This window comes from Podarcis gaigeae, assembly GCF_964106915.1.
Source record: "Podarcis gaigeae genome assembly, chromosome: 12".
In the NCBI taxonomy this organism is placed as follows: Eukaryota; Metazoa; Chordata; class Lepidosauria; order Squamata; family Lacertidae; genus Podarcis; species Podarcis gaigeae.
In genome coordinates, this window is record NC_139688.1 from 1,994,662 (window position 1) to 2,021,568 (window position 26,907).

At 45.6% G+C, this 26,907-nt stretch overlaps 5 protein-coding genes and 1 pseudogene across 10 annotated transcripts in view; 2 read left to right on the forward strand and 4 right to left on the reverse strand.

The window, feature by feature from the left end:
• Nucleotides 1-26,907, reverse strand: part of LOC310827680 (uncharacterized protein) — a 919,426-nt gene that overhangs the window by 324,596 nt on the left and 567,923 nt on the right. The window lies entirely within an intron of this gene.
• The window catches only part of GIMAP8 (GTPase, IMAP family member 8), a 212,140-nt gene that overhangs the window by 169,471 nt on the left and 15,762 nt on the right, over nt 1-26,907 (forward strand). The window contains exon 2 of the mRNA XM_083704055.1: nt 25,783-25,889. Within this exon, the coding sequence (XP_083560181.1) occupies nt 25,783-25,889 (107 nt within the window). The remainder of the gene's footprint in view (nt 1-25,782; nt 25,890-26,907) is intronic.
• The window catches only part of LOC310827821 (erythroblast NAD(P)(+)--arginine ADP-ribosyltransferase-like), an 840,324-nt gene that overhangs the window by 163,334 nt on the left and 650,083 nt on the right, over nt 1-26,907 (reverse strand). The gene's annotated exons all lie outside the window — the stretch shown is intronic.
• On the forward strand, nt 5,238-8,397 carry LOC310828582 (erythroblast NAD(P)(+)--arginine ADP-ribosyltransferase-like). Of its 2 annotated transcripts, XM_083706205.1 has the most exons (3): nt 5,238-5,446; nt 6,964-7,738; nt 8,311-8,397. In XM_083706205.1, the coding sequence occupies exons 1-3, from the start codon at nt 5,300-5,302 to the stop codon at nt 8,385-8,387; spliced, it is 999 nt and encodes a 332-aa protein (XP_083562331.1). In that variant the 5' UTR covers nt 5,238-5,299; the 3' UTR covers nt 8,388-8,397. The 2 variants fall into 2 exon arrangements, with proteins under 2 accessions (XP_083562331.1, XP_083562330.1); XM_083706204.1 differs by lacking the exon at nt 8,311-8,397 and having other exon boundaries at nt 6,964-8,252.
• Nucleotides 13,987-16,943, reverse strand: LOC310828587 (GTPase IMAP family member 1-like; annotated as a pseudogene). Its single transcript, XR_014568574.1, has 3 exons — nt 16,929-16,943; nt 14,657-15,542; nt 13,987-14,129 (listed from the first exon to the last, which is right to left on the reverse strand). The product of XR_014568574.1 is annotated as a GTPase IMAP family member 1-like (transcript).
• The window catches only part of LOC310827826 (GTPase IMAP family member 4-like), an 11,255-nt gene continuing 3,373 nt past the window's right edge, over nt 19,026-26,907 (reverse strand). The window contains exons 2-4 of one of the 4 annotated variants that reach the window (XM_083704311.1): nt 25,480-25,649; nt 21,357-21,418; nt 19,026-20,398 (exon numbers count right to left, since the gene is read on the reverse strand). In XM_083704311.1, the coding sequence (XP_083560437.1) occupies nt 19,680-20,398; nt 21,357-21,375 (738 nt within the window). In that variant the 5' untranslated portion in view covers nt 21,376-21,418; nt 25,480-25,649 and the 3' untranslated portion in view covers nt 19,026-19,679. Of the gene's footprint in view, nt 20,399-21,356; nt 21,419-21,728; nt 22,037-24,789; nt 25,153-25,479; nt 25,650-26,907 lie in introns of those variants that run through there. The other 3 variants (XM_083704308.1, XM_083704309.1, XM_083704310.1) reach the window with 3 other exon arrangements.

Genomic DNA, 26,907 nt, shown 5'->3' on the forward strand with positions numbered 1-26,907 from the left:
TTATATAGGCTGCTCACCTTTACCTGGCTAGAGACAGTGGGAGTGGCTCTCCGAGGGAGGATTTCCTGTAGAGATCCAACTTCCCCCGTGTTTGCCTTTCTAGCAAACACATCTTGTTGGTTTGACTGCCTTGTAGACATCCCACCTGCTCTGCTGTGGCATGTCTCCGGCATTACCTCAAAAGCAATTGCTTCCCATTAGTTTCAGTTCCCTGGTTCAAGCCACCATCCTTGGAGGAAGGATTTTGGGCTTGAGCCATGATGCAGCAGCATCGAGGCCCCCCCCCCCTGTCCTGTGGACAAGACGGAGAACCTTTAAGCCGTGACTACCCCTCCAAAGCAATGACCCCATCTCCCCGGGCTGCTCCCTCCCTTTCTCTTTCCCCAGGAGGAGGAGGTTGTCCGCGAGAGCCGCTTCTACTTCCGGGGCTACGGCCTGGGCCACTGCCTGCAGCACATGAAGGACGGTGGGGCAATGGAAAGTCTTGACCTCTACAGGCCACCCCCTCCCACCTCGCTCCTGAGGGAGGACGAGATGCTCCGGAGGCGCTACCTGGACAGGGCCAAGCGCATCGACACCATCTCTCGGGCGGTCTTCCCCTTCACCTTCCTGGTCTTCAACATCTTCTACTGGGTGGTCTACAAAGTGCTTCGCTCAGAGGAGGTCCACCAAGCCACGCCCTGAGCTCTTACCAGGACTTGGAAGCCAAGCCACAAGGACCTTGGGAGCTGCATTCTGTCTGGTGTTCACCTTGCAAAGCATTGGGATGTTGACCTCTCTCTCCCCCACGCCCTTCGTGTTTCCTGGACACAAGTTTCCCAGTGCTGGCCAAGAAAGTTGTCGAGCTGTGCATGGCATGAGAAGGCCCAAAGCAAAGCTTGCTCCCACTTCTTCCTCCAGTACCACTGGAGCATGGCGTTTAAGGGTGGGGCGTGTTTCTCAAAGTGCCCCAGGGATTTTAAGGTGCCCCCACCCTGCTGGAGGCACCAGAGTTTCTACCCGGGACCTGTGTTGCTGTTCCTTCGCCCCAGCAAGGAGGTGGGAGAGTCAGTGAGACCCAGTTTCCCAGCTCTGTAGCACAGTGTGCTGCCACCGCCGTCCTTGCCATCTAACCCACAATCCCACCAATACGTAGCCAGCATGGTCCAACAGAGGATCCTTGAGCAGGGCATTTCCCAGTCACACAGCATGGTCCTTACATCAGCTGGGCTCCTGCCCTGCCTTAGTAGCATGGATATGTCTTGCAAGCAACGTCACTTCCTGCCATCTCCCCAGCACCAACACCACCCATAGATCTGGAAGACCAACCAAACCAGCAGTGGTGCAGGGGGTGGGCGTGGGGGGACTGGGACATGGTGCAGAGATGAAGGTCCTTAAGGACAAGGCAGGTGTGGTCAGTCCTTGATGGTCCAGAACCTGCCCAGAGATGGAGACAAAAGGAAGGCCCAAGTAATGCAACTCTATCTCGCTGCGTGTGTGTTTATACTTTTTAGAAATGTTTAACTGCTGCTTGGATGGACTATGGGAGAAATGTTTGGGTGTCCTCATTCAACGCAGTTCAGTTCTTTTTTGGGGGGTGGGTAACATAGTTCTTATTCCTTTTCATCTTTAAGCTGTTTATCATGGTTGCATTGAGATATATCTTTGTTTACATTAGAGCATATGACATGCAACAATTACATAAAATTAAAACAACAATAAACACACAGACAATTGTTTCTGACAAGGTTGCGTCAAAGTGTATATAGCAAAAATATGACAATTACTATAGATATGAAATGGTGCAAAGTAACAGTGACAATAGGTAAGAGGAATTTTGTATCAATAACAATTAGAATCTATAGGAATTTATAGGAAAGGGGTAGCGGGAAAGTTAAAATATGTCCTTCATGCACGCTAGACTGTGCTGTAAGCTTTGGGTACGGTTCTTCCATATGCCTCTTTATTAGTGTAATCAATAAAGTCACATCAGATTGCATAAAAACCATCATGATTCTTTTGCCCTCTTGCTACTTTTAATTTTTGTGGCAGTTTTTTCCAATCCTGTTGTTTGCCAGATTGCATTCGACTATTGGTCCATAACCAACCATTATTTGTAATTATTTCCATGTCTTGGCAATGGTTGTTCTTGCAGCGCTTAATGGGTGTGTTATGAGTTATGTGTTTCTAACTTGCAACATATCGTGACTTACAAGTTAAGTGGAGCCAGTCCTGGGGTCCTGGGGTCTGTCTGCCTTGTAATCAAAGATGTGCTGGAGACACAGGGCAAGGGAGGGCGTTGCCTCAGGGTGTGTTTCCTGAAGGCTTCAGCTCTCCCCAAAACAGGGCTAGAGACCATCTTGAAGTAGAACACAAAAGCACAGGAATTCAGAATCCCACTCCCTTGGCACCTAAACAGGGACAGTGTTGGCATGGGATGAGTTTTCCAGAGGAGAGTTCTCCTTAACAGAATAAGGGAAAGCGAAGAAATGGAACGCTCCTAGGCCTATACTGACATCTAGGGACCATGGAGGGAAGTTTGCCTCAATGCAGGACAATCTTCTTGAGAGCTCAGTATACATTTATTTTAGACCGCACAGATTCTCCCCTACCAGTGGGGTGTCATCATTGAGGGGGGTATGTGACAAAATGGCAAAAACATCATGTTTTTAAAATAAATTTTAAAAATTTTAAAAAATTGGGCTCACAGCACTTAATAACTTCATCTGACAATTAATTAACCTCAACAAGTCAACACAATACGTATTGAAACTTTTTAGTTCAGTCAAGAAACGCAACAAAACACGGCTGAACTCGACGCTGTGTAGTGGAGAGCAAATGGACAAGGAGGGCAGGGGGTGTTTCGTTCTGCCAAAGCCTGTCTCTGCAGTTTGTACTCGTGCGAGACGTAAACAGCCGGTGACTCATCATCACTCAACCCGCAGCCAATCCCATCCACACCAGGTAGCACCTGACCTTGCTACGCCACTGTCCCCAATATCCCGCCTCCTCCACTGAAATACCCTTCGCAGGACTCCCTGTGGAGAGTGAAGGACCACAAGCCAGTTTGCTCAGCAGTGTTGATAAAACACACCTTTAATAAAATGCCCCCCCCAATTATTTTAAGGATCAAGGGAGATTGTTCTGTCTGTTGTCTCCTCCAGTCAAATCAAGGGGACTCTTCAAAATCTGCCTGGGCCCAGGCCCAAATCTGCTTTGGAAGTGGATTGTGCCCAAGCCTTGGAAAATCCTAGGCAGCCGTCTCTTGGACCACAAGTTGTTTCATCACTGGCAACCCCACAAGTACTTTCCACCCCAAGTGAGCTTGTGCGTCACCTGGGCAGGCCCTCTCAACTAAGCATGGAAATGTGCTCCAGTTCACATTTAAAGGTGAACCAACCTAATTCACACTTTCTCAAACAGCGCAAAAACCAAAAGACAGCCATCTTTGGAATTCTCACGTCTTTGGATTTTGTAACCCAGTCCTCTAGCCTAATAATGTGCGTAAAAATGCACATGACAGGGGAAATAGTGCATATATAAGTTTATACAGTGGTAATTTGGTTCTCAAATGCCTTGGTTCCCAAACACCAAAAACCTGGAAGTGTTTTTTTGGAAGCCGAACGTCTGATGCAGCTGTTGGCTGTTGTTTCCGGGGCACCTGCACCAACCAGAAGCCACGTCTTGGTTTTTGAACATTTCAGAAGTCAAATGGATTTCCAGAACAGATTAAGTTCGAGAACCAAGGTACCACTGTATTTGGCACTTTTGTTTTGGCTATTTATTTTGGATTTTTGTTTTTGAGGCTTTTTCGGTTAATTTGTTTTTGTGACTGTGTGGAACCCAGTTCAACTACTGATTGATTGATTGATTGATTGAGACTGTGAAAATGGATAAAAGCCCCCCCATTCAAACAATGACTAACATCAGTGCAGGTAAGAATTTTTTTAAAAAATCATCTACAATACTGTCTTATACATTTTAATAGTACAATAAATTGATTATTGCTTTCATTTTATGGATCAATAGTCTCGTTAGAGAGTAAAATTCAGGTTAAATTGCTGTTTTATGGGTTGTTTTTAAAAGTCTGGAATGGATTAATCTTTTTGCATTACTTTTTACGGGAAAGCACATCTTGGTTTTGGAACACTTTGGTTTTGGAACGGACTACCGGAACAGATTAAGTTTGAGAACTAAGGTACCACTGTATTGTCTAAAATGGAATATAGAAATGCATTATTTTAGGAAACATTTCAGCAGGACTTGAAAGAAATATATACTCACAAATTGAAGTGGAAATGTGGAGGACTGGGCTTGAGAATCGAAAAATGAGAAATGAAGATAACCCAAAATTTGCCCACCCCTAAAGCCAACCTAAGCTATGGAATACAGTACAGTGCAGTGGGGTGTCATGTATTTATTTATTCTTATTTAGCAAGATACGCACACACATATATAATTTAAAATACTGATGAAAACAGACTTTAAAAACATTAAACATATCTGAATTATCAAGATATATCTACAAACCAATAGCTTTTTAAAAGCAATGTACCCAATGAAATTCCATGTCTCTGTAGGCTTGCCTGTGAAAAGGAAGTTTAAGCAACGTTTAAAAGAAGCCTGCCCAATGAAGGACGGAGATTATGTGGCACTTGTGCAGGGCCGTCTTAAGCATATCAAGCGCTGTGGTGCAAAGATCCTCCCCCCCTCATTTCCCAGAGTTGTCGCCCTTTTCCCAATCCTCTGCAGGGATCGCTCTCCTCCCGAGGAGGCTTGGGAAGGAAGCTGCATGCCCACCAGCCCTATGGTTGAGGGGGCACAGCTGGTGGGGATATAGGGAAAGGGGAGGCAAAGCCACGCAGCTCCCCCACTCGCTGGGGTGCCCCGGAGAGGCCAGCGCCCTGGCGCAACGCGCCACTAAGACCAATGGGAAAGACGGCTCTGCACTTGTGAAAAGTCCCAGTTCCAGAGATGGGAGTCGGGCAGGCCACTCCTTCAAGTAAACTGATCCCAAGCTATGGAGGGCTTTGTATACTAATAGTCTCCCCTCTAATGTGGCTGAGTAACAAACCAGAAGTGCAGATTGAAATGCTCTTTGATGGTGTTGAGGGGAAGGATGTAGAGAAACAAGCCTCTCCCTCTTCCTGTTACTTGAGGAATCTCTGTGAAAAACGAGACCTGCCATTGGGTATGTTTTTGCTAGAATGAACTTAGTTGAACATTGAGGAAGTGAGCTTCCTCTGCCTCCGAAACCTCAAATCGGCCTGTTTCCTGTTTCTGTGAGAAAAAAACACATAAAGCTGCAAGTAAGTTTCAAATGGAAGCAAGCGTGCAGATAGAAATATCCGCTCCGCCTGCACCTAACTTGCTTCACCGCAAAAACGAACGGGCGTGGACAATGAAGTCCCCTCTCCACAGAGTCCTGGTGTTGCATCTGATGGGAATCTTCACAGGAGACAATCAGGTATGAAAAGGCACCTTGGAGGGTGGAGGAGGGGGCAAAGGTGGGCTTCAGTCCAGAATTCAATCTTAAATCTGGAGTTTGGGTTTCACCAGCCTCCTGTTAACAGGACTGGAGGAACCAGTAGCTGTGGCCAGGAAGGCCAGACCTGGAAGATGAGAAGCCACCAGTGTTGTCTGCAGGGTTTCAGGCAAGGGATTTTCCCAGCCCTTTCAGGAGATGCCCACCTGGGAACTTCTGCTCTAACACAGGGCTTTGGCCATTCCTCAGACTCGGTCCAGGCATTCTCCAAGGAGGTCAGTCACTGACTGCTAACCTCCAGGGTCGAGGGTGCTATACATTGGCAAGGGCTGGCTTTTGCAAGTATCTGATTGGTCAGTAGGCACTGTAGGTAACTGGATGCCAGACGAGATGGAAAACATAAGAGCCTGCCTGTTGGATCAGGTCACTGGTCCATCTGGTCCAGCATCTTGTCCTTACTGCAGCCAACCAGATGGGAAGCCCACAAGCGGGGCATGAGTGCGAGAGCAACTGGTATTCCACCAACTGGTATTCAGAAGCATTACTGCACACAGCTGGGGAGGCAGAGCAGAGTCGTCACGGAGAGCCTTCTCCGTCCCCTAAAGATCCGGATCTTTACTGAAGAAGTTGTTCACAGTTCTGCCCCCCAACGCCCAACAACTGGGGGCAGAGGGATCAATGCCTTTGTATGGAGCTGGAGAAGTCAGACGGAAGGCTTGCTGAGAGCCCTAGAAGATACCAAGTGAAACATCGCTTCCTTGTTCTCAGTGCTAACTGGACACAATTCTACTTCACTTTGGGCATAGATATATTTTCATTTTTTGCACATGTGCAGTTGGAAACAGCCTCAGCACACACCCCAAACAAGGAAAGGGGGCAGTTTGTAAAGAGCTCTCATTTCCTTTTTATTCTTTTCTTAGAGCAGGTAGTGATTCGGGGAACACCTTACTGATTCATAAAAAAATATGCACTGCTTTATTTGTGAAAACTAAACAAACCTCAACGTGCTTTACAAAAAAAATAAAAAATAGAACAACAACAATTTATTATTTATACCCCACCCATTTGGCTGGGTTTCCCCAGCAACTCTGGGCAGCTCCCAACAGAATATTAAAAACACAACAAAACATCAAACATTAAAAATGTTCCCTAAACAGGGCTGCCTTCAGATGTCTTCTAAAAGTCAAATAGTTGTTTATTTTCTAGATGGGAGGGTGTTCCACAGGGCGGGCATTACTACCAAGAAGGCCCTCTGCCTGGTTTTCTTATCAATAAGAAAAATCAACAATGTAAACTTTCAAAAAAATTAAAACAACAATGGAGTAGAAACAGATTGAAGGACACTCCTTTTTTGGAGGTTTTATAGCAGAGGGTGGGTGGCCATCTGTCAGGGATGCTGCATAACATGACCTGTGATAGGAGCCTCTATCGCAAAGTCTCACCTTCCCAGCCTCTTCATACACTAAGCTGCTTACCCATATTATTCTTTTCTGCTTGAGGTCTCCCATAGCTCCAGCCCAAGACAAGACCGTTTTTTAGGCAACGAGTTAAAGCTTGACATGGCCCTGAATTCCTTCGATGACCAATACGAGGGCTGTGAACAGACGATGGAGAAGGAGATTGCACGGCTAAACCAAACCGAGCTCCTCAAAAACAAAATTTATGCCAACGCCTGGAAATTAGTAGCCAACTTGAGGGATGATAGTAACTGGCCCAGAAACCTCAAGCCAGAGTACGCTGCAGCAATCATGGCTTATACCTTTGAAGAACCCAAGTTGTATCCTGATTTCAACGCAGCTGTAAGAGAAGCTGGGGAATCCAAGGAACATTACTGGAATAATTTCGACTTCAAGACCTTCCACTTTCTCCTGACCAGAGCCCTTCAGGATCTGAGGATCTCCAACACCCCCAGCCCCCCCTGCTACAAGGTGTTTCGCGGGGTCAGAAATATCAACTTCAGCGCTACTGTTGACGATATGGTCCGTTTTGGGCAATTCACGTCCTCATCACGGCAAGAGGGGATTGCCCAATGTTTCGCTGCAGATCCTGAATCGAGAGTTGGACAGCCTGTGGCCAAAACCATCTTTGAGATTTACACTTGTCATGGGGTTCTCATCAGAGAATGTTCTTCCTTCCCCGATGAGGATGAGATTCTGATCCCACCCTATGAGCAGTTCAGGGTTGTAAGTTCCAGAAAGGATGCGGATGGTACAACCCGCATACAGCTCCGCTCTGCTGGGAAATTCAGCAAATACAACTGTGCATATGCAAGTGGTAAGAACCCAAGCAATTACTCCTGGGATCAGAGAATAGGCAAGTTTCCTTCCTTCCTTCCTTCCTTCCTTCCTTCCTTCCTTCCTTCCTTCCTTCCTTGAATGGAAGAGGGATAACTGTCATTAGTCATAGAGTAGACCTATTGATATCAGTAGATTTAAGTCAATTTATTTCATTGCTCCCACTCTGGATATGTCTAATGTTGGATGCCAACCCCTAATATAATGAAGTAAAAGCAGCATCAAATAGCAGAGTTAAAATTATAGTTACAAAGCAGAGGCAAAGAAAGCAAAAGAAAGCTAACGGTGCCCTATATCTGGGATGGGGAACCTCAGGCCCAGGAGCTGAAGGAAAATGCCTCAGGACTCTCCCTTGGCCACAGCCCTTTGCCTCCTGGGCTCCACTCCTCACTGGCTCAGCTCTGCAGCCTCCTCACGTACTTCTCGCGGTGTGGAATGTGCTCGTGGGGTGCAATAATGCTGAGAGAGAGACGGGGGTGGGGGTGGATGAGCCCTTTTGGAGCATGAAGGTTAATAATACATGAACGACTAATGTTGTGGTTCTTGTTATAGGTGGGAACTATGAGGACGATGCTGTGGACCAGGGGTCACCCAACGTTTTGGACCAGTGGGAACACTTCGAATTCTGAGAAAGTGCTGGTGCCCCTGCCAGTCACAAAATGGCTGCATTGGGGATGTGGAACAGCACAAAATCCTAGCCTAGCCTATTCAAAGGTGGACACCAAATCTGGTTGGACACATACCACGTTGACATCCAACACACTCCCTGCTGTTAAAGACAGAAAGAGGACAATGGGAGCTAAGATGATCCCCAAATGTTTTCCATAAGCCAGGAAGGTGATAATCTTGGGGACACATTGATCTCTGTCCTTGTTTGGATGATGATCATCTGGGCATTTTGTGCAACGTTCTGCACGTGAGGAAGAGGGAAAGAGCAGCTTCCACATCACTTACATCCAGAACCACCTGAGCTTGATTACTTTATGAGAATATATGTTGCTGTGGGGGGAGGGGAGGAAATAAATTTTTGTCAATAGGTAGAGAGAGGGGGAAAAATACTTAGTTCATTTTAAAAAAAAGTTTACCCTTGTTACTGCCTTTCCCTCAAGGAGACAGAGGTGGCGCACAAGGTTTTTCTCATTTTGATCAGCAAAGCAACATTGTGCTCTATGACTGAGAGGCAATGACCTCTGCAAATCAGCTGCGTTGAATGATTCCTGCCTAATCCTTTGCTCTGCTAATGCAAACAGTTTCCTATTGCTTCCATACAATGCTCCTAGTAGTTGTATTGCAAACATTTCCATATAATGTATTGTTAGCGCTGTGCTTTTACTATGTTAAAAATTTGCCACTTTTCATCATTTGCCAGTTATTCTTCATAATTTTCCAAATCATTGCCTTTTTCATGTGGCTTGGTATGAAATAGCAAAAAGGAAGGCGTTGTGAGCAGTGCATGCTGAGTCCTCTCTCTGCTGATTTTGAAATCCAGAGTTGCAATACAACTACTAGGAGCTTCCTTGTGGTCATTTCTTTCAACTCACTTCCTGGAAGTGAGGTGAATAAAAATTGAGAAGCCACGAAGGATCCAAATTCAACAATTTATTCTGAATTTTCACAAAAAAGTATGAGTGAATTCCCACCATGAATTTGGGACAATCAATTCCCCCAAGGAACGCCCTCTCCCTTGCAGTTTCCCACCTTCCTGTGCCGAGAAGGTCCCTTCCGCACACAGAGAACAAGCAGAGCAGCAAACAGGCTTGGATCCACAATGCTTAGCATTCATTTCATTGTCTTATTGCATTTATAAAGGTAAAGGGACCCCGACCGTTAGGTCCAGTCGTGACCGACTCTGGGGTTGTGGCGCTCATCTCACTTTATTGGCTGAGGGAGCCGGCGTACAGCTTCCGGGTCATGTGGCCAGCAGGACTAAGCCGCTTCTGGCGAACCAGAGCAGCGCGCGGAAACGCCGTTTACCTTCCCACCGGAGCGGTACCTATTTTATCTACTTGCACTTTGACGTGCTTTCGAACTGCTAGGTTGGCAGGAGCAGGGACCGAGCAACGGGAGCTCACCCCATCACGTGGATTCGAACTGCCGACCTTCTGATCGGCAAGCCCTAGGGCTCTGTGGTTTAGACCACAGCGCAACCCGTGTCCCTTACTGCATTTATATCCAAACCCTATTCTATTCTATCCATTACACAACAAAGACTGGGAGATTCATGCTTCATTTCAGGAGCACACAGTCTTGACAGAATAAAACTGACTAAAAATGGCTCACCCACCTCCCAAGTTTGTAAAATACTGTTACATTTGCTGCAGTGGTTTTGACTGCTTCAAACGGGGGTTGTATAAAACCCCCACTTGTTCTTCAGAAGGAAAAATGGGGGTCAAGGAGGGTTTTTTTTGTTTTTGTTTTTAACCAAGGATGACCACTGGGTAGAAAACCGGTAGCTCAACAGGTAGTTAAACAGCCATTTGAGTCCAGGTGCGGAAGCACCAAACACCTCAATATATTTTTACTTACAAATGAGGCCTGGTGGGTTGAAGGGGTGTGTGTGTGTGAGAGAGAGAGAGAGAGTAATTGTGCAAACAGAGTAATAATAAATAAAATCCCTGAACCTTGGAAATGGCCAGAGTTTCATGCCATCCTCGCTTCCCTCCTGCAAGTGGGATGATTCAGAGCATCCTTTGGACCCCTGAACAGATTCCTTTGCATTACTGTGTCACCACCTTCAAAAAACAACACAGCAGCAGGAATAAGAAAATATCTTACTAAGGGAGACCCAGGAAATGAGGAAACAGAAGAGGCATGTAGGGAATCTTTTGTTGGGGGAGAGCTCTGGGCTATCTGCAGCCCCCGGATCTCCAAGCGTCCTCTGGTGAGCATTGCTCTGGAAAAGGGATCCCTTTCTTCTCCAGGGCCCTCCAGCAACATAAACCAACTTGATTTATGCACACTAATCTTCTGGCATTGCACAGCAAGAAGAATGAACCATCCGTAGATCTAAACTCCCAAATATGGGAGCGGAGCAACCTCTATGGGTTTCCTTGGGAGCAGCGTCCCCGGAATCTTACCCCCGAGGTTTTGGAGCCCAAAAAAGAAACGAAGGCGAAAGTGAGCGACACGCAGTTCCTTTCGGGGCCGCGGGAGGCAGACGCAAACGCGGGGCGCAACAGCGAGGGCACTTTCGGTTTCGTTTCCATCCACCCGGACGGAGGTTTTGCGCACCAGCTGGGCGGACGGGGAGGGGCGCAGGGGGGCTCGGCAGCGGCTCTCCAGGCCCGACCATCCCCACTTTGGCTCCCGATCCTCGCGCATCACGCGGGGAGACTCGCGCAAGAGGACAGCGCGGGCTGGGCGTGAGGACTCCTGCTGCCCTGAGCAGGCTTCGTGCTAGGAAGGAGGACCTCGGACGGATTGACTTGGCTATGCCCATGGGCCCCGATCCCCTTCCCTCTTGCAAGCTGGCTCTGGCGTTGAACCGGGAAAGGCGCTCCCCACGCCCGGTCTCCCCGGGTCTCACCTCTGGCCAAGGAATCAGGAGGGAGATGTGCGCCACGGCAGCGCGCTCAGCTGAGCTTCCAGGAACCCGCCGCTCTCCCCGCCCTCCTGAAGGGCGTCTTGGAACAAAAGGAGGCGCGATCGTGGGATGCTGAGCTCCGCATACGTCCACCTTCAAGGCTGAGAGATTCTGGCACAGTGCCGGATTTAGGTATAAGCTAAACAAGCCATAGCTCAGGGCCCCACTCTCTTGGGGGCACCAAAAAATTTAAAGGGGAGAAAACCCCTGGATGTACAATTCCAAAATATAAGATAAAAAACCAAATCAAATAAAACCTACATACAGCAACAGCGTTTTGTGTTGTGCCGGCTCCTATGATGTAAGTCCTGGGCCCTGTCTGCTAGCCTGCTCCCTAAAATATCACTGGTTTCCTCCTTTCTATATACAGGGTGCTTACATTCTGCTATTTATAATTATTAGTAGTTTGCATCATATATTTACACCTATTATTATTTCATGTTATAGCAAGTTTTTAGAGACTAGATTATGAGTCTTGGTAAATTGTTTTTCTCAATGAACTTTTGTTATTCCCAAATGCCAATGTGTTTGCATTATTTTGTTATGAATAAAAAATCATTTTAAGTTACAGCTTAATAATTATTTCACTATTAATATACTTCTTAATTGTATTTCACTATTAATATACTTCTTAATTGTATTTCACTGTTAATATACTTCTTAATTGTATTTCACTTCAACAATTACTTTGGGGGAAAAACACGTATTTTGTTATGTTCAAATGGCTTTAGATAGCTATTAGGTCCATAAATAAACATATAGTATATAATCAACACAAAAAACAGTGACAATTTGTTGTTGACAAAGGACAGCTGGACATAGAAAGGGCCCCATTCCCTTCCGGAGCTGAGGGCCTCATCAAACCTAAACCCAGCCCTGATCTGGCCCACACAAAATGCATTGTGGGTGCACAGCTCGTGCATGGAAAGGGGCTGTTTCCCCAGCCCCCCCCCCCCGCCAAAGTGAGCCTGAAAGACCCGAATCTGGAGGAGAAATGCCCCTGTGAGGTGTGGAGTATGGGCTTGTCTCTGACACCCTGTTGTCACGCAACTCGCACTTTCCTGCAAGCAGGTCAGACAGAATGCTTGGACCTCGGTGAGCAGTTTCTGAGCTCTGGGCGCAGTACTGATTTCAGATTAAAACTGCAGGGCAGAAGGAAAGGAGGACTTTTTTCTGCCCCCCCCCCCGACTTCCAGCTACTGTCTGAAGAAGGGACCCTCTTACGAATATTAGGGGGGTGGGCAGGGGAAGGACTAGACCATGTGAAAAATGAAGATAATATTTTAGCAGCTTTGTATTCTTGTTATTAAAAAAGCACACCTAGACATTCCGTTGTTGCTCCCATAACCTCGGTTTAAGGTGCCATTGAGATCCTAGCTTTCATTTCTCAGTTTCTAACACTGCTGGAAGCGACCTTGGAGTCATTATGGGATGGACAGTTCTTTGCCTCTCTGCCTCTTCCAGGGAGGAGTTTCTGGAACAGCTGAGATGCATGTGAAGGGAACCAAACTTAGAATCACATTCTAATATCTGAGCAACTAGAGAATTCATGCAGCTTGATGAACGGAAAAATTTCAAATTTAGTACAAACAGTTTGTAGCAAAACCATCTTCTGTCACTGCTGTTACTACCAAATATGACATGAATATATGGCTCCCACCATATATTTCAAAATACCAGTAAACCCCAGTTCACCCATCAGCCCCTAGGGTAATTTCCAAGTGGTTACATTGTAAGAGTTTGTTTTGTTTCCAAAGGGCAAGTCTTAGAAGCGGATGATTCTGCTGATTCAAAAGGAGGCTGCAGAAGACACTTGCCGCCCCCCCCCCCCCCCCGATCTGCTGTGTGTTTGTTACCAATGAGAGGAATCAGGAGAAAGGAGGAGTCATGTCAACTTATTGAGAGGGGAGGGGGAAAGGAAATCTGCCCAAATGGAAATGAGAAGCATCAGGTGCGCAGCGGATACCAGGTGTCCGTTGCTGAGGCAGAGCTAAGTGATCTCAGAAAGGGAAGGGAAGGATGTTCCAGCTGCCTTGGAGCCTGGCCTCATAGACCAGCAGCTGCCAATAGGTTTCCCAGGGGCACAATTGTGCCCTCGACACCTTCCCCTGGTGCACACACAGTGCCACTGAACTCCCCATGCCCACTGCCAGGGCCTGAGAGAGTTTTAGAGGCTCCAAGCATTTAAAAGATGTTGGTGCCCCCATATCTAATTCAGCATATGAAAAATAAGCTTATACTGTATTGATGGCCACCAACATGGATGACTTTAAAATAGGATTCTTGATTTATTTATCGCACACTGCCTTGTCCACCCTTCCTCAATCCCATCCCTAGAAAACACCGGTCTGAGTGGTTTCCCTCTTATCACACTCCTCCCAATGGAACAAACATCAGAACATCTAAATCAGAGCAAACATCAATCCTTAGGAAAGATGATTGACATTTGCTCCAATGAGCGCCAAGGAGAGGGTTTCCTGTGGGGAGGCAGCAAAACAAGGGGAAGTGTGGATAAGCCACAGAATTCCCTGGATCCAAAATGTTAAACCCACTTTAGGCTTAAGGAGGTTGAGAAGTCAAGGGGGATGAAGGCCGTGAAATAGTGCCACACGGAGGACGTGCAATAATGATGGGAGAACGCAGAATATCCTGCTGTGTTTATTGATGATACTGCTTCCGTTTACATTGGAGGATGAGATCTTCCTGCTCCTCTTTTGCCTTCTTTGGGAGCTTCTCCGGATTCTGGGACAAGGTACGAACGGAGGGAGCCCACGGCAGAACTAAATGCCTGTTGGAAACAAACCCGGGGTAAGTGATTGGTGTGGAGTCAAGAGAAAGGGGGAAAGATGTCAAGGGGGAGAAGGGGGTGGAGTTCTCAAATAAGCAAGAATTTATCCCCCCTCCCTTAAGCTCATGGAAGGAACCTCAAACGTCATCTAGCCCAACCCTTCTGCAACCTCTCAATAGGGAGCCCCCCCCAACTCTGCTTAAAAACCTCTAATGAAATAGCATTTGGGGGGGATTAAATGAGGTGGGGGGAGAATCACGTGTGCCACCTTGAACTCCTTGGAGGAAAAGGTGGGATATAAATGCATTAAATTAATAAATTATTCCCCAGGAACATGAAGTTCTTCCTAATATTTAGTCTAAATCATTTTTCCTTTTACTTCTGAGCTGCTTGTTCAGCTCTTACCCTCTGGAGCAACTGAAAACAACCCTGTTCCATCCTCCTTTTCCAAGCTGGAATTTGGCTACCATTTAAGTCATCAGCAATTGGAAAAGACAGGGGCCCAATTCTCATTCTCTGCACCCTACCTCCACCACCCGATGTTTTGATTTCTTCTTCCGCTGCCCTTTGGGGATTTCTCCAGCATTCATTTCATCCTCCACTGGTTCCCCTGCTGCTGTCTGCTTTGAAGTCTCCCCAGGATTCCTTCCTTCTGACCTCAGTGACATCTCCATCGGACGTGGCTTGAGATACGGCTGGTCCCCGTTCTCCTGAACCACCTTCTCAATCAGAGACAGCAGCTCTTCTGCCTGGCTGGCCCTTTCCTCTCCCGTCCCTCTGTTGTTGAAAGCGCGGCAACGGCCTTTGCATTTCCTCACCAAATCCTGCAGGGCTCTGTTTCCAGATAGCTCTATGTACTCCTTTAGGCTTTCTGTCTCTAGGTCTTCTTTGCGGGTGAACAAGACGATCATGTACTTTGTGGCCTCTGGGCCAAAGACCTCCTCCACCCTCTTGGCGGCCACAGCGTCTTCCTCGGCGAAACGGCCAGCCTGGTCACAAAGACCAGGGCGTGAGGACCTGGCTCACAGAGAGAGAGAGGCACTTCTGGTCTTCCAGAATATTATGCTGTGTATGAAGACCAGCATCAAAAATGGCTGGAGTGTCAATGATGACGACTTGTTTCCCCTTCCACTTCTCTGCTCGGACCTCTCTGCTGCATGTCTGGGTCACTGGCTTCGGGGAGAGTTTGGACTCAAAGGTCTTCTTCTCCCCCAGAAGGGTGTTTCCTGTGGCACTTCTGCCTCCTCCCGTCTTCCCAACAAGAACGACCCGCAGTTCGGAATCCTTGTGGGATAGACTCAGGTTCCCAGGCTCTGTTGGAAAGGAATAAGGAATGTTAACACTGTTAAGAGTGTCACTGAAATTTTGTCCATGCAGTATTTTAAAATGCACCACAAGGAGGAATTTCTCCTTCTACACAAGTCCATATTATGCTCCATCCTGTCTTTTGGATGAAAAGTGTGAGAATGTCTTGCAAGAGAGGTTTGTTAATTTCATACACCACAGAGGGGGAGAGAGGGAAGAGAACGCAGTATTTGTAGGGCAGGGCTGGGAGAGTCTCCTGCCTGGAACTCTGAAGAGCTGCTGCCAATCCGTGTAGACAGTACTGAGCTCTGTACAAGGCAGGTTCCTCTACTGTATGTGGCAGGATGCTGTGCTTGAGGGTTAAATATGTAATGATAGATTGGGCAAGAGATTTTGGTCATAATATAATGATGGAAGATTGGGAAAGGTTGTGGACGAAAGGGGTTAAGCTTACTGCATGTACGGTTCTAAAGGAAAACATTATGAAAATGATGTATAGATGGTACTTAACCCCAGTAAAATTAGCAAATATTTACCATATGAGTGATAACTTATGTTGGAAATGTAAAGAAAAAGAAGGAACCTTTTACCATATGTGGTGGACGTGTCCAAAGGTGAAAGACTTCTGGGAAGAGATACACAGAGCTATCCCAGAAGCCAGAACAGCAAGAGGGATCACTGCGTAGCGCCTCTGTCCCTTCCCCTACCTCCTGCAAAAGCCCCCAAGAGCCACACTCCCTTTAAAGAGCTGCGCGGAGCGTGTGTGCAGCTCTTGGGGGCTTTTCCCCAAGGAGGGAGAAGCCTGCAAGCACCGCACACACGCTCCATGCAGCTTGGAAAGGGGCTGCTGAGCAGAGCCTGGGATGCATACAGGCTCTGCTTAGCACTCCCTTTAAATAAATTTTTTTCCTTGCATTCCCCCTCTAAAAACTAGGTGCGTCTTATGCTCAGGTGCATCTCATGGAGCGAAAAATATGGTAATTTACACCAGGGGTGTAAACAAATCAAAATAGTCCTTATTTATGAAAATGAACTCACCTGGGGGGCGGGGGGCGGGGAAAGGATTGGACAAATAACTCTCCCATCTTCGCTTCCATTTTGTAACATGGGAATGTGGGCCTTCCACAATATCGTTCAGAGGGCAGGCCCCAAAGGATGTAAAGTCATTGGGGATTCAGAAACGCACTTCTTCCAGCAGCCAAGCTTATCTAAGCGAGACCTAAATAAACCAAATTTAGCTTCTCAGTCTGTATTGTGTGTGAAATAGGGATAATTTTGTGGCAGAACATACAAGGCTTTCCCATCTCCCCCTGTCCTCAATTCTTCTTAAAGGAGGAAGAGCACTCTACTTATAGTATGCTCAGAGGAACACTGCCCTAATTTTGTTTTAATATAGAAAAAAATCATAAGCAAAGTGAGCATTTAATATGAATAATACCCATTCAGCAAATGCACTGCAGAATTCAAAGTATTCTAGCACTGGCAAAATTGTACTTGCAAGAGATTCATGGCTGGATCAGGGCACCAGAAAGTGAAAAACAATAGGATGTTTTGATTTCCATGTTTCTGAAGTGGTGTTTGTTCCCCAAAGCAGCCTGTCTGCACCAAGACAGCAGTCTAATCCCAGATACACAGCAGAAAATCCCACTCAATTCATTGAGGCTTACTCCCAAGTAAGTGGCATTAGGATTTCAGTCTTAATCGGCTTCTTAAGGTGAATTTTGAAAAGCAATGAAATGCACTGCTCATTTCTGCTCTTTTGACATGGAAAGAAATTGTCTCCTTTTTTGCTTTTGCATTGAATTTTTTATTATATTTCCACAGTAAGCATTACAAGCGTAAACAAGAAAACATTGTTCAATACACAGGTGTGTTGCATATTTAAATACATTCTGTAGAATTTTTACCTGTCTTCTCAAGTTAAAGTCTGAGCATCTTTGCTGAAGGGGGGAAGAACCACCTGGATTTGGCTGCCTGTTTTTCAGCACCTCAAAATGTAATTAAAAAGTAAAATTAAATTTAAGTTTCCTTTCCTCCCCCAGCACTAAAGCTTTCTTCACTTTCAGCTAAACTGTCCCTTCCTTGGGCCTGAGTGAGGGAAATGAGATAGAATGACAAACTTAAACTGAACTGTGAAATTAAGGTAGGGAGAATGGCTGAAATCCTAACCCGACTTAGTGAGTACAAGACTTGTCGAATTCAGAGGAACTTCAATCCCTTAATTTTGAAAGGCACCATGCAAGGAAGGTAATCGAAATGTAAATACATGTTGATCGCGATAAAAATGAATGTGTTGCCAAAAATGCTCTTTCTTTTTCAGACAGCCCCAATAATGGTGAAGAACGATTGCTTCAAAAGATGACAAAAGGATATTTCCAAGTTTGTTGGGGGGGGGGGCAAAAGGCCAAGGATTAAACATAAAATACTTATAGATATAAAAGAAAGAGGTGCCTTTGCCCTCCCAGATTTCAAATTGTATTATGAGGCTGCATGTTTGGTTTGGATTAGGGACTGGATAAAACTGGAAAAGGAAGAAACATTAGATTTGGAAGGTCACGATAACAGATATGGATGGCATGCATACCTATGGTATGGGGGAAGGGAAAGTGCACAAAGGATTTTACAATCATATAATCAGGAGATCATTAATGAGGGTGTGGGAGAGGTACAAAGATTTAATAGAACAAAAAACTCCCTGGTGGTTATCACCTTTTGAAGCTTCGTTACTCAAACCGCTTGGTAAAAAGGGGAAGTGGCTTACATATAGAGAAGGAAAATGGAAATTAAAAGATTATGAGGAAATCAAAGACCATTTTCAGAGTTGGCTGCATTACAGACAATTACATGAGATGTAGAAGGAAGATAATAAAAAAGGGTTTAATTATACAATCTCTAGATTTTAAAAGGTGGTTATAGAAAAAGATGCGAAGCTGCTGAAGAAAGTAAATAGTATTCTGCTAGAATGGGAAACAAAAGATGAGGAGGTCAAATCAGTTATGATCAAATGGGCACAAGATATAGGACACAATATACAATTTGAGGATTGGGAAAAGCTGTGGAAAGTGGATTTGAAATTTACAGATTGTTCTCTTTTGAAAGACAATTATATGAAAATGATGTATAGATGGTATATCACACCAGTACAAATAGCAAAAATGTGCAAAACCGGGTCAAATATATGTTGGAAATGTAAAGAAAAAGCAGGTACTATGTATCATATGTGGTGGGAATGTAGAGAAGTTTTAAAAACTTGGGAAATCATATATAATGAATTGAAAAAAATGTTTAAAATGACATTTGTAAAGAAACCAGAAGCATTTTTGTTAGGAATTTTAGGACGAGACCTGCCAAGAAAAACAAAGAATTTATTTATGTATGCGACAACAGTGGCAAGAGTCTTGTTAGCACAAGGATGGAAGAAGGAGGAAATCCCAACGAAAGAACAATGGAAGAAAAACTGGTGAGTTATGCAGAGTTGGCAAAGTTAACACAAACTAAGTGAGAAGGACAATCGTGACTTCAAGGAAGATTGGGAACTTTTTATAAACTATTTTTTTTAAAAAACCAAAATGACTTGGACTCCTTGGCAGGTTTTGAATAAACATCCACAAATTTATTAATATAATATATGATAGATAAGGTAGTGATATGTACAATTTTTAACATGCAGAGAATAATATGTGCAAACAAATCAGAGAGGGGAGCTGAGGGAAGTTTTTGGTGGGGGGGAGAGGGAGGGATGGGGAGGGGGGATAAAAAGGGGGGAAATAATGTAATTGATTATTTGGATTGATAATTTGTTTTGTTGAAATTGTCTAATAAAAATATATTTTTAAAAAGTAAATACATGTTGATTGATCGTGTTTCTATTGTGTGCTATGACAAACTACGTAGAACTATATGCATTTCCACATTAGTAGACGACAAAGTGGAATGCTGATTTATGCAAAATTAAAGCAATTGCAGTGGAACAGAAAACACTGGCTGAAAGTACAAGTGGAAATCAGGACAGACTGAGGCATTTTAGCACATCCCTACTGAGAGTGAAAATGTTCTGGTATTTAAGTGGATCATTCTGACTAGATGCATTACAGTATGTTGCATATTGAGCCAGACTCCTCTTCTTCTTTCTTTCTTTCTTTCTTTCTTTCTTTCTTTCTTTCTTCTCTTCTTTTCATGAATTTCCCTTTCCACTTCCCTTCGTATTTCCCTCTTCATCCTCTCAACCTCTTCTCATTGTACTTATTAGAGTATATTACATGCTGAGTGAAATGAATATAAGAAATCATTTACTGCCCTGGCAGCTACTTCCTTTTCCACCTCCTCACGTATTTTCCTCTTCATCCTCTCAATCTCTTCTTTGTCTTCCTCTAGCATGTTTTCCGTGTAGCAGGGGGCTGCCTTGTTCTTTTGGACCAGGTGGTCGATCATCCCAAGCAATTCGGCCACCTGCTCCTCTCTTTCCTGCCCTTTCGCCTTGTTGTTGAAAGCCAGGCATCTCCCTCCACACTGAGCGATCTGGTTCTGCAGATCCTGGTCTCCCTCTTTCAAGAACGCTTTCAAAGGCCTATCTTCCAGGTCTTCCTTCCGGGTGAACAAGATGATCATGTAGTCCTTGGCTTTGCAGCTAAATATCTTCTGGATTAACTGAGCAACGGCTTTCTCCTCCTTGCTGAAACGAGTCAGTTGAATGACTTGTATGATGGCATGGGCTCCTGGGTAGACGTGCTTCACGCAGTTCTTGATTTCCTTGGTAGTCACATCTTCCGGAACCTTTGTGTCGAAAAAGCCAGGTGTATCAACCACCACAATTCTCCTACCACCAATGACCGTGTCCTCTTTCTGACACTCTGCTGTCACTGAGGAAGGAGAGAGGAGTGATGAAAACCTCTCTTCCCCCAGGATGGTGTTTCCTGTTGCGCTTTTCCCAGCTCCAGTTTTGCCAACCAGGGCGATCCTCAGTTCTGCAAGAAAGAGGCAAGAGATGGTAAGCAACTCTTCTGCATTGTCACAGAGGCCAGAGAGGAAACTGAGGAGAACATGGGCACCACTCCTCCCCTGCCCATCTCCATCACCCAGGAGCTGTGGGGAGGGAGAAACAAATCAGTCAAGTTCTCCTTCCCTCAGGTTCTCATTTCTCCAGAATTAAGTTCAGTTCCCCACTTTTTGGCATGACAATCTGTACATGTTTAAAGCGCATTTCACCCAATACATGTTTCTGGGTGCATTTATGCCCACTATAAACATTTCTGTAAGCCGTTTCTCCTAATATAATTCATTTCCCAACAGATATAAATATATTTGTGTGAATTTCCCCCTGTTCTATGCTTTTTCATGCATACAGTATTTTGATTGAACTGCATCTTTTAGCTCATGTGTTTGTTTGGGTAGTGTGAATTAAGTAGGTCCGCATTAAAATAAAATACTAAAATAATAATTGGCTACCTTTCACCCTAAGGTCCCAGGGTAAGTTGCAAATAAAACACAAACTTAAAAACAGGTTAAAATTACAGAAATAAGATGGGTGCCAAAGTTAGACACCTCAAGCTTCAAAAGAGGGGCACCTTCAGCATTTGCCAGAAGCTGCACAATGAAGGCTCCAGGTGCTCCTCTCTGGGGAGGAAGTTCCACATCTATGGGGCCACCCCAGAGAAGGTCCTGGGCTGACCTTTTGTAGGTGGTAGAACAACCAAGAGGACTCCTTCCCCCAGTCATGGCACCCAAGAGGGTCTGCAGGGAAAGAGGGAATCATTTTTGGTCTTTAAATGAATCAGTTTGGTCTTTAAACACCAATGTGAGCACCTTGAATATGGTCTGGAAACAAACCATGAATCAAGCTAATCTCTCTCCCATGGTTCCACTGATTCCATCCAACACCATCCAGGAATCTGCGAGAATGAGATCAAATCAGCTCCGTCTTACCTGTGCTTCTGCCAGCCATATGCAGACAAGCAGAAAAATTCACAAGCCAATATTCAGGATTTCTAGGTTGGAAGCAAAAGGAAGGAGAATCAGTCAATGGGGAGCTTTCTGTATTAGGCAGAAACGTGTGCCCCCCCCCCCAAACAAATCTGCCTCACAGAATTCTTTTTACAATTTAGAGGATCTTCCTAAGTGTCCGTTGTCCCAAATATTTGGCCATCATGTGTGTGTTTCACTTTTTGTGTTCCATGCCCCCCTGGCTCATGTTCAGAATAAGACCCCCGCCCCCCAGATTCTCACAGACTAAAATGTCACACCTATGTAGCAAATGAAAAGCTTCTCTGCTTCTTCCAAAAGACACTTTAGCTCAACCTTTGGTGAGGCTCCAGAGGATGAGAGTCATGGACTTGTGGAGCAGCCATGATGGCCCCCTCAGACTCACAGGTGGCATCTGAAGGGAGTTTGCTGCCTTCGTATTTGATCTGTTTCTCCATAGGATACATTCCTCTGGGGAGCCGTGGGGCCACCATTTCCCTCCAGTATGTGCTGAAAGGAAAGGATGTCTTGGGGAGAAATGGCAGGTCCCACAAAACAGGGCTGGCCCTCACTGACAGCTGCCCCAGAATGGAGGCTGGTCAGTTGGGGCAAGAGGGACACTGCCCCACCCAGCCCCCACTTGCTCCTCCTTCCTTCCTTCTGCTCTAGGGTGCAGCTGTGAACATCTTCCTCCTCCTCAGAGTTGCCTTGGTAGACGTCAGTAGGGAGGAGGATGGGGACCACAACAGAGAGAGTTGACTCTGCCCATCAGTGGTTTTGGCTCCGCCCACTCTTGGGCTCTCTGCCTCCCACCCCTCCCCCAGTCCGAATGGCACCCCTGGGACTGGGACTTTCTTTTTCTATTAATGCTTTTTATTACATAACATAAACCCAAACATTAAAATATAACAACAACAGCAACAAAAACTAAAAAGAAAAACAGAGAACAGATAATAAACACATAACCATATAACAAATAACGAACATATAACCATAAATCCGTAAATTCTTGCCCACGAACTTATGTTACCCTACTTTATATTTCCGATTCTTCTTCTTTCATTTCTAATAGACTTCCTTCCTCCTCAAAGCGGGTCTATTTTCCTACTTGTTAAGCTGTTTCTTTCTCAACTCTTCATTCCTAACCTTCTCTGTCCAGTATACTTCTAGAGCAAATTGTGGTTTGTGAAAATTATTCAAAGCAAGTCCAGGTTTTTATTTGGGGACACTGTTTTTTTAAAAAAATAATCTCTATATATTCCCCACTCTTTTTGGAACTTTTGGTTAGACTGTCCCCTAATTGTGTCGTTCATTTTTGCCATTTCAAAATATTCAAATAGTCTATCCTTTTTTTATTGGTACTATTTCACCTTTTCAATTTTTTGCTACTAGTATCCTTGCTGCCGTTGTTGCATATAAAAATATTCTCTTATTTTCATTTGGGATGTCTGAGTCTAATATGTCCAATAAGAAAGCTTATGGCGTGTGTGTGTGTGTGTGTGTGTGTGTGTGTGTGTGTGTTTAAATATTTTTTTCAGCTCTTCATATACAGTATCCCAAAAATTCTTAATTTTTTTGCAGCTCCACCATATATGTAATAGTGTCCCTTCTACCTGATTACACCTCCAGCACATATTAGATTTCTTTTTGTACATTTAAGATATTTTGCAAGGGGTTATATACCACCTGTAAAACATCTTCCACAAATTTTCCCTTAACGAGTAACAGGCCATAAGTTTCAATTCTTTGTTCCACAACCTTTCCCATGCTGATAATTCAATAGTTTTACCCAAGTCCATAGCCCACTTAATCATTACTTCATTCACCTGCTCATCTTTTACCTCCCATTCTAAAAGAAATCCATACATTCTAGAGATTACATTTTTCTTATTTTGTATTAATTCTTTGTCTATTTTTTATTCTTCTCTCGCAAAACCTTTTTTGATATCTACCTTAAAGACCTCATTTATCTGATGATATTGGATCCATTCTGTTAGATTATGTTTAATTTACTCATATTTTTTCAGTTTCAATTTATTGTCTTCTTCCCCCAGTAGATCCTTATATGTAGTCCACTCCAATTCCATATTCTTCCTTTTAACTGCTATCACCTCCATAGGAGATAGCCACCAAGGAGTTCTGGGTTCCAGCAAGTCTTTGTATTTTTCCCATACCTTATATAATGGCTTCCTTATAATATGGTTCACAAAGCCTCTATGGACTTTCAATTTTCTTTTGTAATTGTTATATGTTGGAAATCGATAAAACTATACTTATTAAAGAATAAACAGTACTTGCAGCTAGGTAAGTATTCATAGTGCAAGTCCCACTGAACTCTAGACCAGTGCTTTTGAAATCAAGAAGATCTGTTCCATAGAACTGGATTGGGATCAACAGATCTGCATCCTCAACGGGATTCTCATTGGTCTTGACAATCTGAAAGTGGGACAAAGTGGGTGGATATGCTTGGAAGTTCAATTCAGGGGAAGGTTCTTATTTTATTTTATTACTGCATTTTCCTTTGCTGTCCCCCAGTGGCGTAGCGTGGGTTGTCAGCACCCAGGGCAAGGCAAGTAATTTGCACCCCCTAACCCATGGATTTGCGCCCCCTAACCCGTGGATTTGCGCCCCCTAACCCTAACCCCCAGATGTTGTGCCCGGTGCGGCCGGCCCCCCCTGCACCCCCCACGCTACGCCACTGCTGTCCCCAGAGCTTAATTTTAAAAATACCACCTTGCGACTGTACATTTTTCTTGCCCTTCAAGTGTCCCTTGAAAAAATGAACCGTTTTGGTAAGACCCCAAATCCACACAGTACCTTATTTTAGGGCAACTCAAGGGGCGGGGAGGAAAGACTGATCTGCTTCCCAAACCTGCAGACTCGGACCTTCAACTCTTGCAGCTGCTGCTCACGCCTCCCCAACACCAAGCTGTGGGTCTGAGGGAAGTGTGGGGTTCCTCTGCCTCTCGGGTGCTTCTGCAAGCCCCACAGAAGACTCAATGGGGCGAGTCCTCTCTGCTTGGCAAATCTTTTTTGGTGAATGAGAAACAAGTCAGAGAAACCTCCCTGACGTCTGAGAAAGGGCTCTGGGTTGCCAGCCAGAAATATTTGGTGGCACTGCAGGGTGAGAAGGGGGCTGGATTCGCCCCTCTCCGTTTTATTCCTCTCTGAACCGAGTCCCTGGTCCGAGAGAGAGAGAGAGAACAACGCCCATCAAGCGCAGCTGCTCTCTCCAAGCAGCGCAGACAACGCGGAGAAGAAGGTGCGCTTCTCTTTCTGCATGTGGGAACCCCAGACGTCGCCTTGCGCAGAGTGGGGCCCTCGCTCCGTCTGGCGCAATGTCTCCTGCACTGACTGGCAGGCACTTCCCAGGCCCAAGTCTCTCCCCCAGCCCCACCTGGAGAGGCCGGGGATCAAACCTCGGACCTTCTGCATGCAGGGCAGCTGAGCTGATTCTCCCTCCTGGCGAAAGACTCCCTTGCTCGGAGTTCGAGTGCGGATGGGCTGGAGAGAACAGAGGAGGGAAGGGGGAGATTTCACTTTGACCGGCGAGCCGAGGTCTTGATCCCTGAATTCAGTGATTTGGGAAGAGATGCCACCGAAGGATTGATTTTTCAGAGGGACCCTTTCTCTTTCCTCTGCCTCTCCTTTCTCTATCCAGTTCAATGGAGAGATTTCTTTCTTGCAGGGAGAAGCTGTGTTCCGAAAAATCCCTGGTGTGGGGCAGAAGAAGTCATTTCCATTCCTCCCCCTACTGATTTTTTTCTTTTTCTTTTTGTACCACCCCCCCCCCAAAAAAGGCAAAGGAAACACTACAGCTCTAATTTTGGGATTTGTCAGTCTCCATGTCTGCAACGCCTAGAAGGATGTTCCTGCAGATTGTCAGGCTCCTTTAATTGCCAATTTAATCAAAGGGAAAAGATTCATGATTATTCAAGCAAGCCAAAGTTTTGCTTCCGAGAGCTCTAACTCAGTCTCTAGCAACAGGTCAAACAAAGCAAACCTTGAGCATCTCTGAGGCAGGTTGAGATACAGAAGACTTAAAGTCAAACCTTGTGGCTGCTGCTCCCAGCTCCCAAATACCAACCTGTGGTCCTTCTGAGGTGTGGGTCTTGCTCCGTGTGGTCCTTCTGAGGTGTGGGTCGCCGCCGCCGCCTCCTCCTCCTGCTGCTGCTCTTGGCTGCTTCTCCCAGAACTGCAGGAGACCAAATGCAGCTCCTCTGAAATTTTCCACCCAGAGGGCAGTTTTGTCCTCTCCTGTAGCCAATAGAAACAGAAATGCAATTCCGGGAAGCTGTTTTGGCTTCTCAGAACATGATCTGGCTGCTAGCCATGAACGCTTTTGGGGTGTGTGTGTGGAGCTCATGCTTGTCTTCTCCATTTTATTCAGCTCAGAACAGAGTCGGCCATCGACAGAGAGGGAGAGAAGAAACTGCAGAGCAGAGGGACCATTGAACACGAGAGTCTTCTTCAAGCTCCAGAGGCATCACAAAGAAGGTACCGTTGGCTTTCTTGTCTTAGGGGGCTCCTATTTGGGGACTTCCCTGGCTTTTTCCTGGCCCATATAGGACCAGTCTGGATAGTTAGACTTGATGAAGACTTGACATTTTTATCCCCAAAAAAGTTTTTGATTGAATTTCCACTGAAATGAGGCTGCATTTTAATGTTTTAATGTTGTGTTTTAATCTTGTTTTTTAAGCTGTATTTCAATCAATTGTTTTTATATTTGGTGTTAGCCACCCTGAGCCCGGTCTTGGCTGGGGAAGGCGGGGTATTCTTCTTCTTCTTCTTCTTCTTCTTCTTCTTCTTCTTCTTCTTCTTCTTCTTCTTCTTCTTCTTCTTCTTCTTCTTCTTCACATCCAAAGCTCCTTTTGCAAGGAGATGTCACCTGGCTCAGCCATGCCCCCCCTTTAGATGCCAGCGGTGGAACCCGAGACCATCTCTATGCAAACCAGATGCTCAGCTGCTGAGCTGTGCCCCCTGCCCCAAACCACATGGAGAAAAAAGGAAGATGTTTTGTACTGAACCAGACTGACTGGTGCATTTAGATTAGTATTGTCCACACTGACAGACAGTGGCTTCTCCAGGGCTTCTGAGTGGGGAGGTTCCGGGGGGGGGGGGCTGAAATGGCGACATTCAGCAGCAGCAGAAGGAAGCAAGTGGGAGAGAGTCCACTGGGGGGAGGGGGAGGCGCTGGAAGTGGTTGGCATCAGCCCCCTCCCGACTGAAAAGCAGCTGCCTTTAAGAGGTGGTCATCTCTGGGGGGTATTTTCATCAGGACTAGGCCCCAAGGAGCCTACAGACCATCATCCTGAGTGGCTGCAGCTGTTCAGGGCCCTCCCCAAACCAGCCCACCTGCCTGGGAGCTGCAGAAGGGAGGATATCAGGCCAGGCTGCCAGGGACCCCAAGGCAGAAACAGAAGCAGGTAAGGGGGGGGGGAGATGCAGCTTTGGCTGGAGGGAGGGAATATCCGGGTGCTTGCCCCCCAGATGCAGAGGGTGGGAAGGACAAAGT

Bases quoted from the DNA above. Each gene is read 5' to 3' on its own strand.
- LOC310828582 (XM_083706204.1), top strand. From the start codon at position 5,300: ATGGAAGCAAGCGTGCAGATAGAAATATCCGCTCCGCCTGCACCTAAC. The intron at 5,447-6,963 runs GTATGAAAAGGC...TTTCTGCTTGAG, and splicing joins TCTTCACAGGAGACAATCAG to GTCTCCCATAGCTCCAGCCC.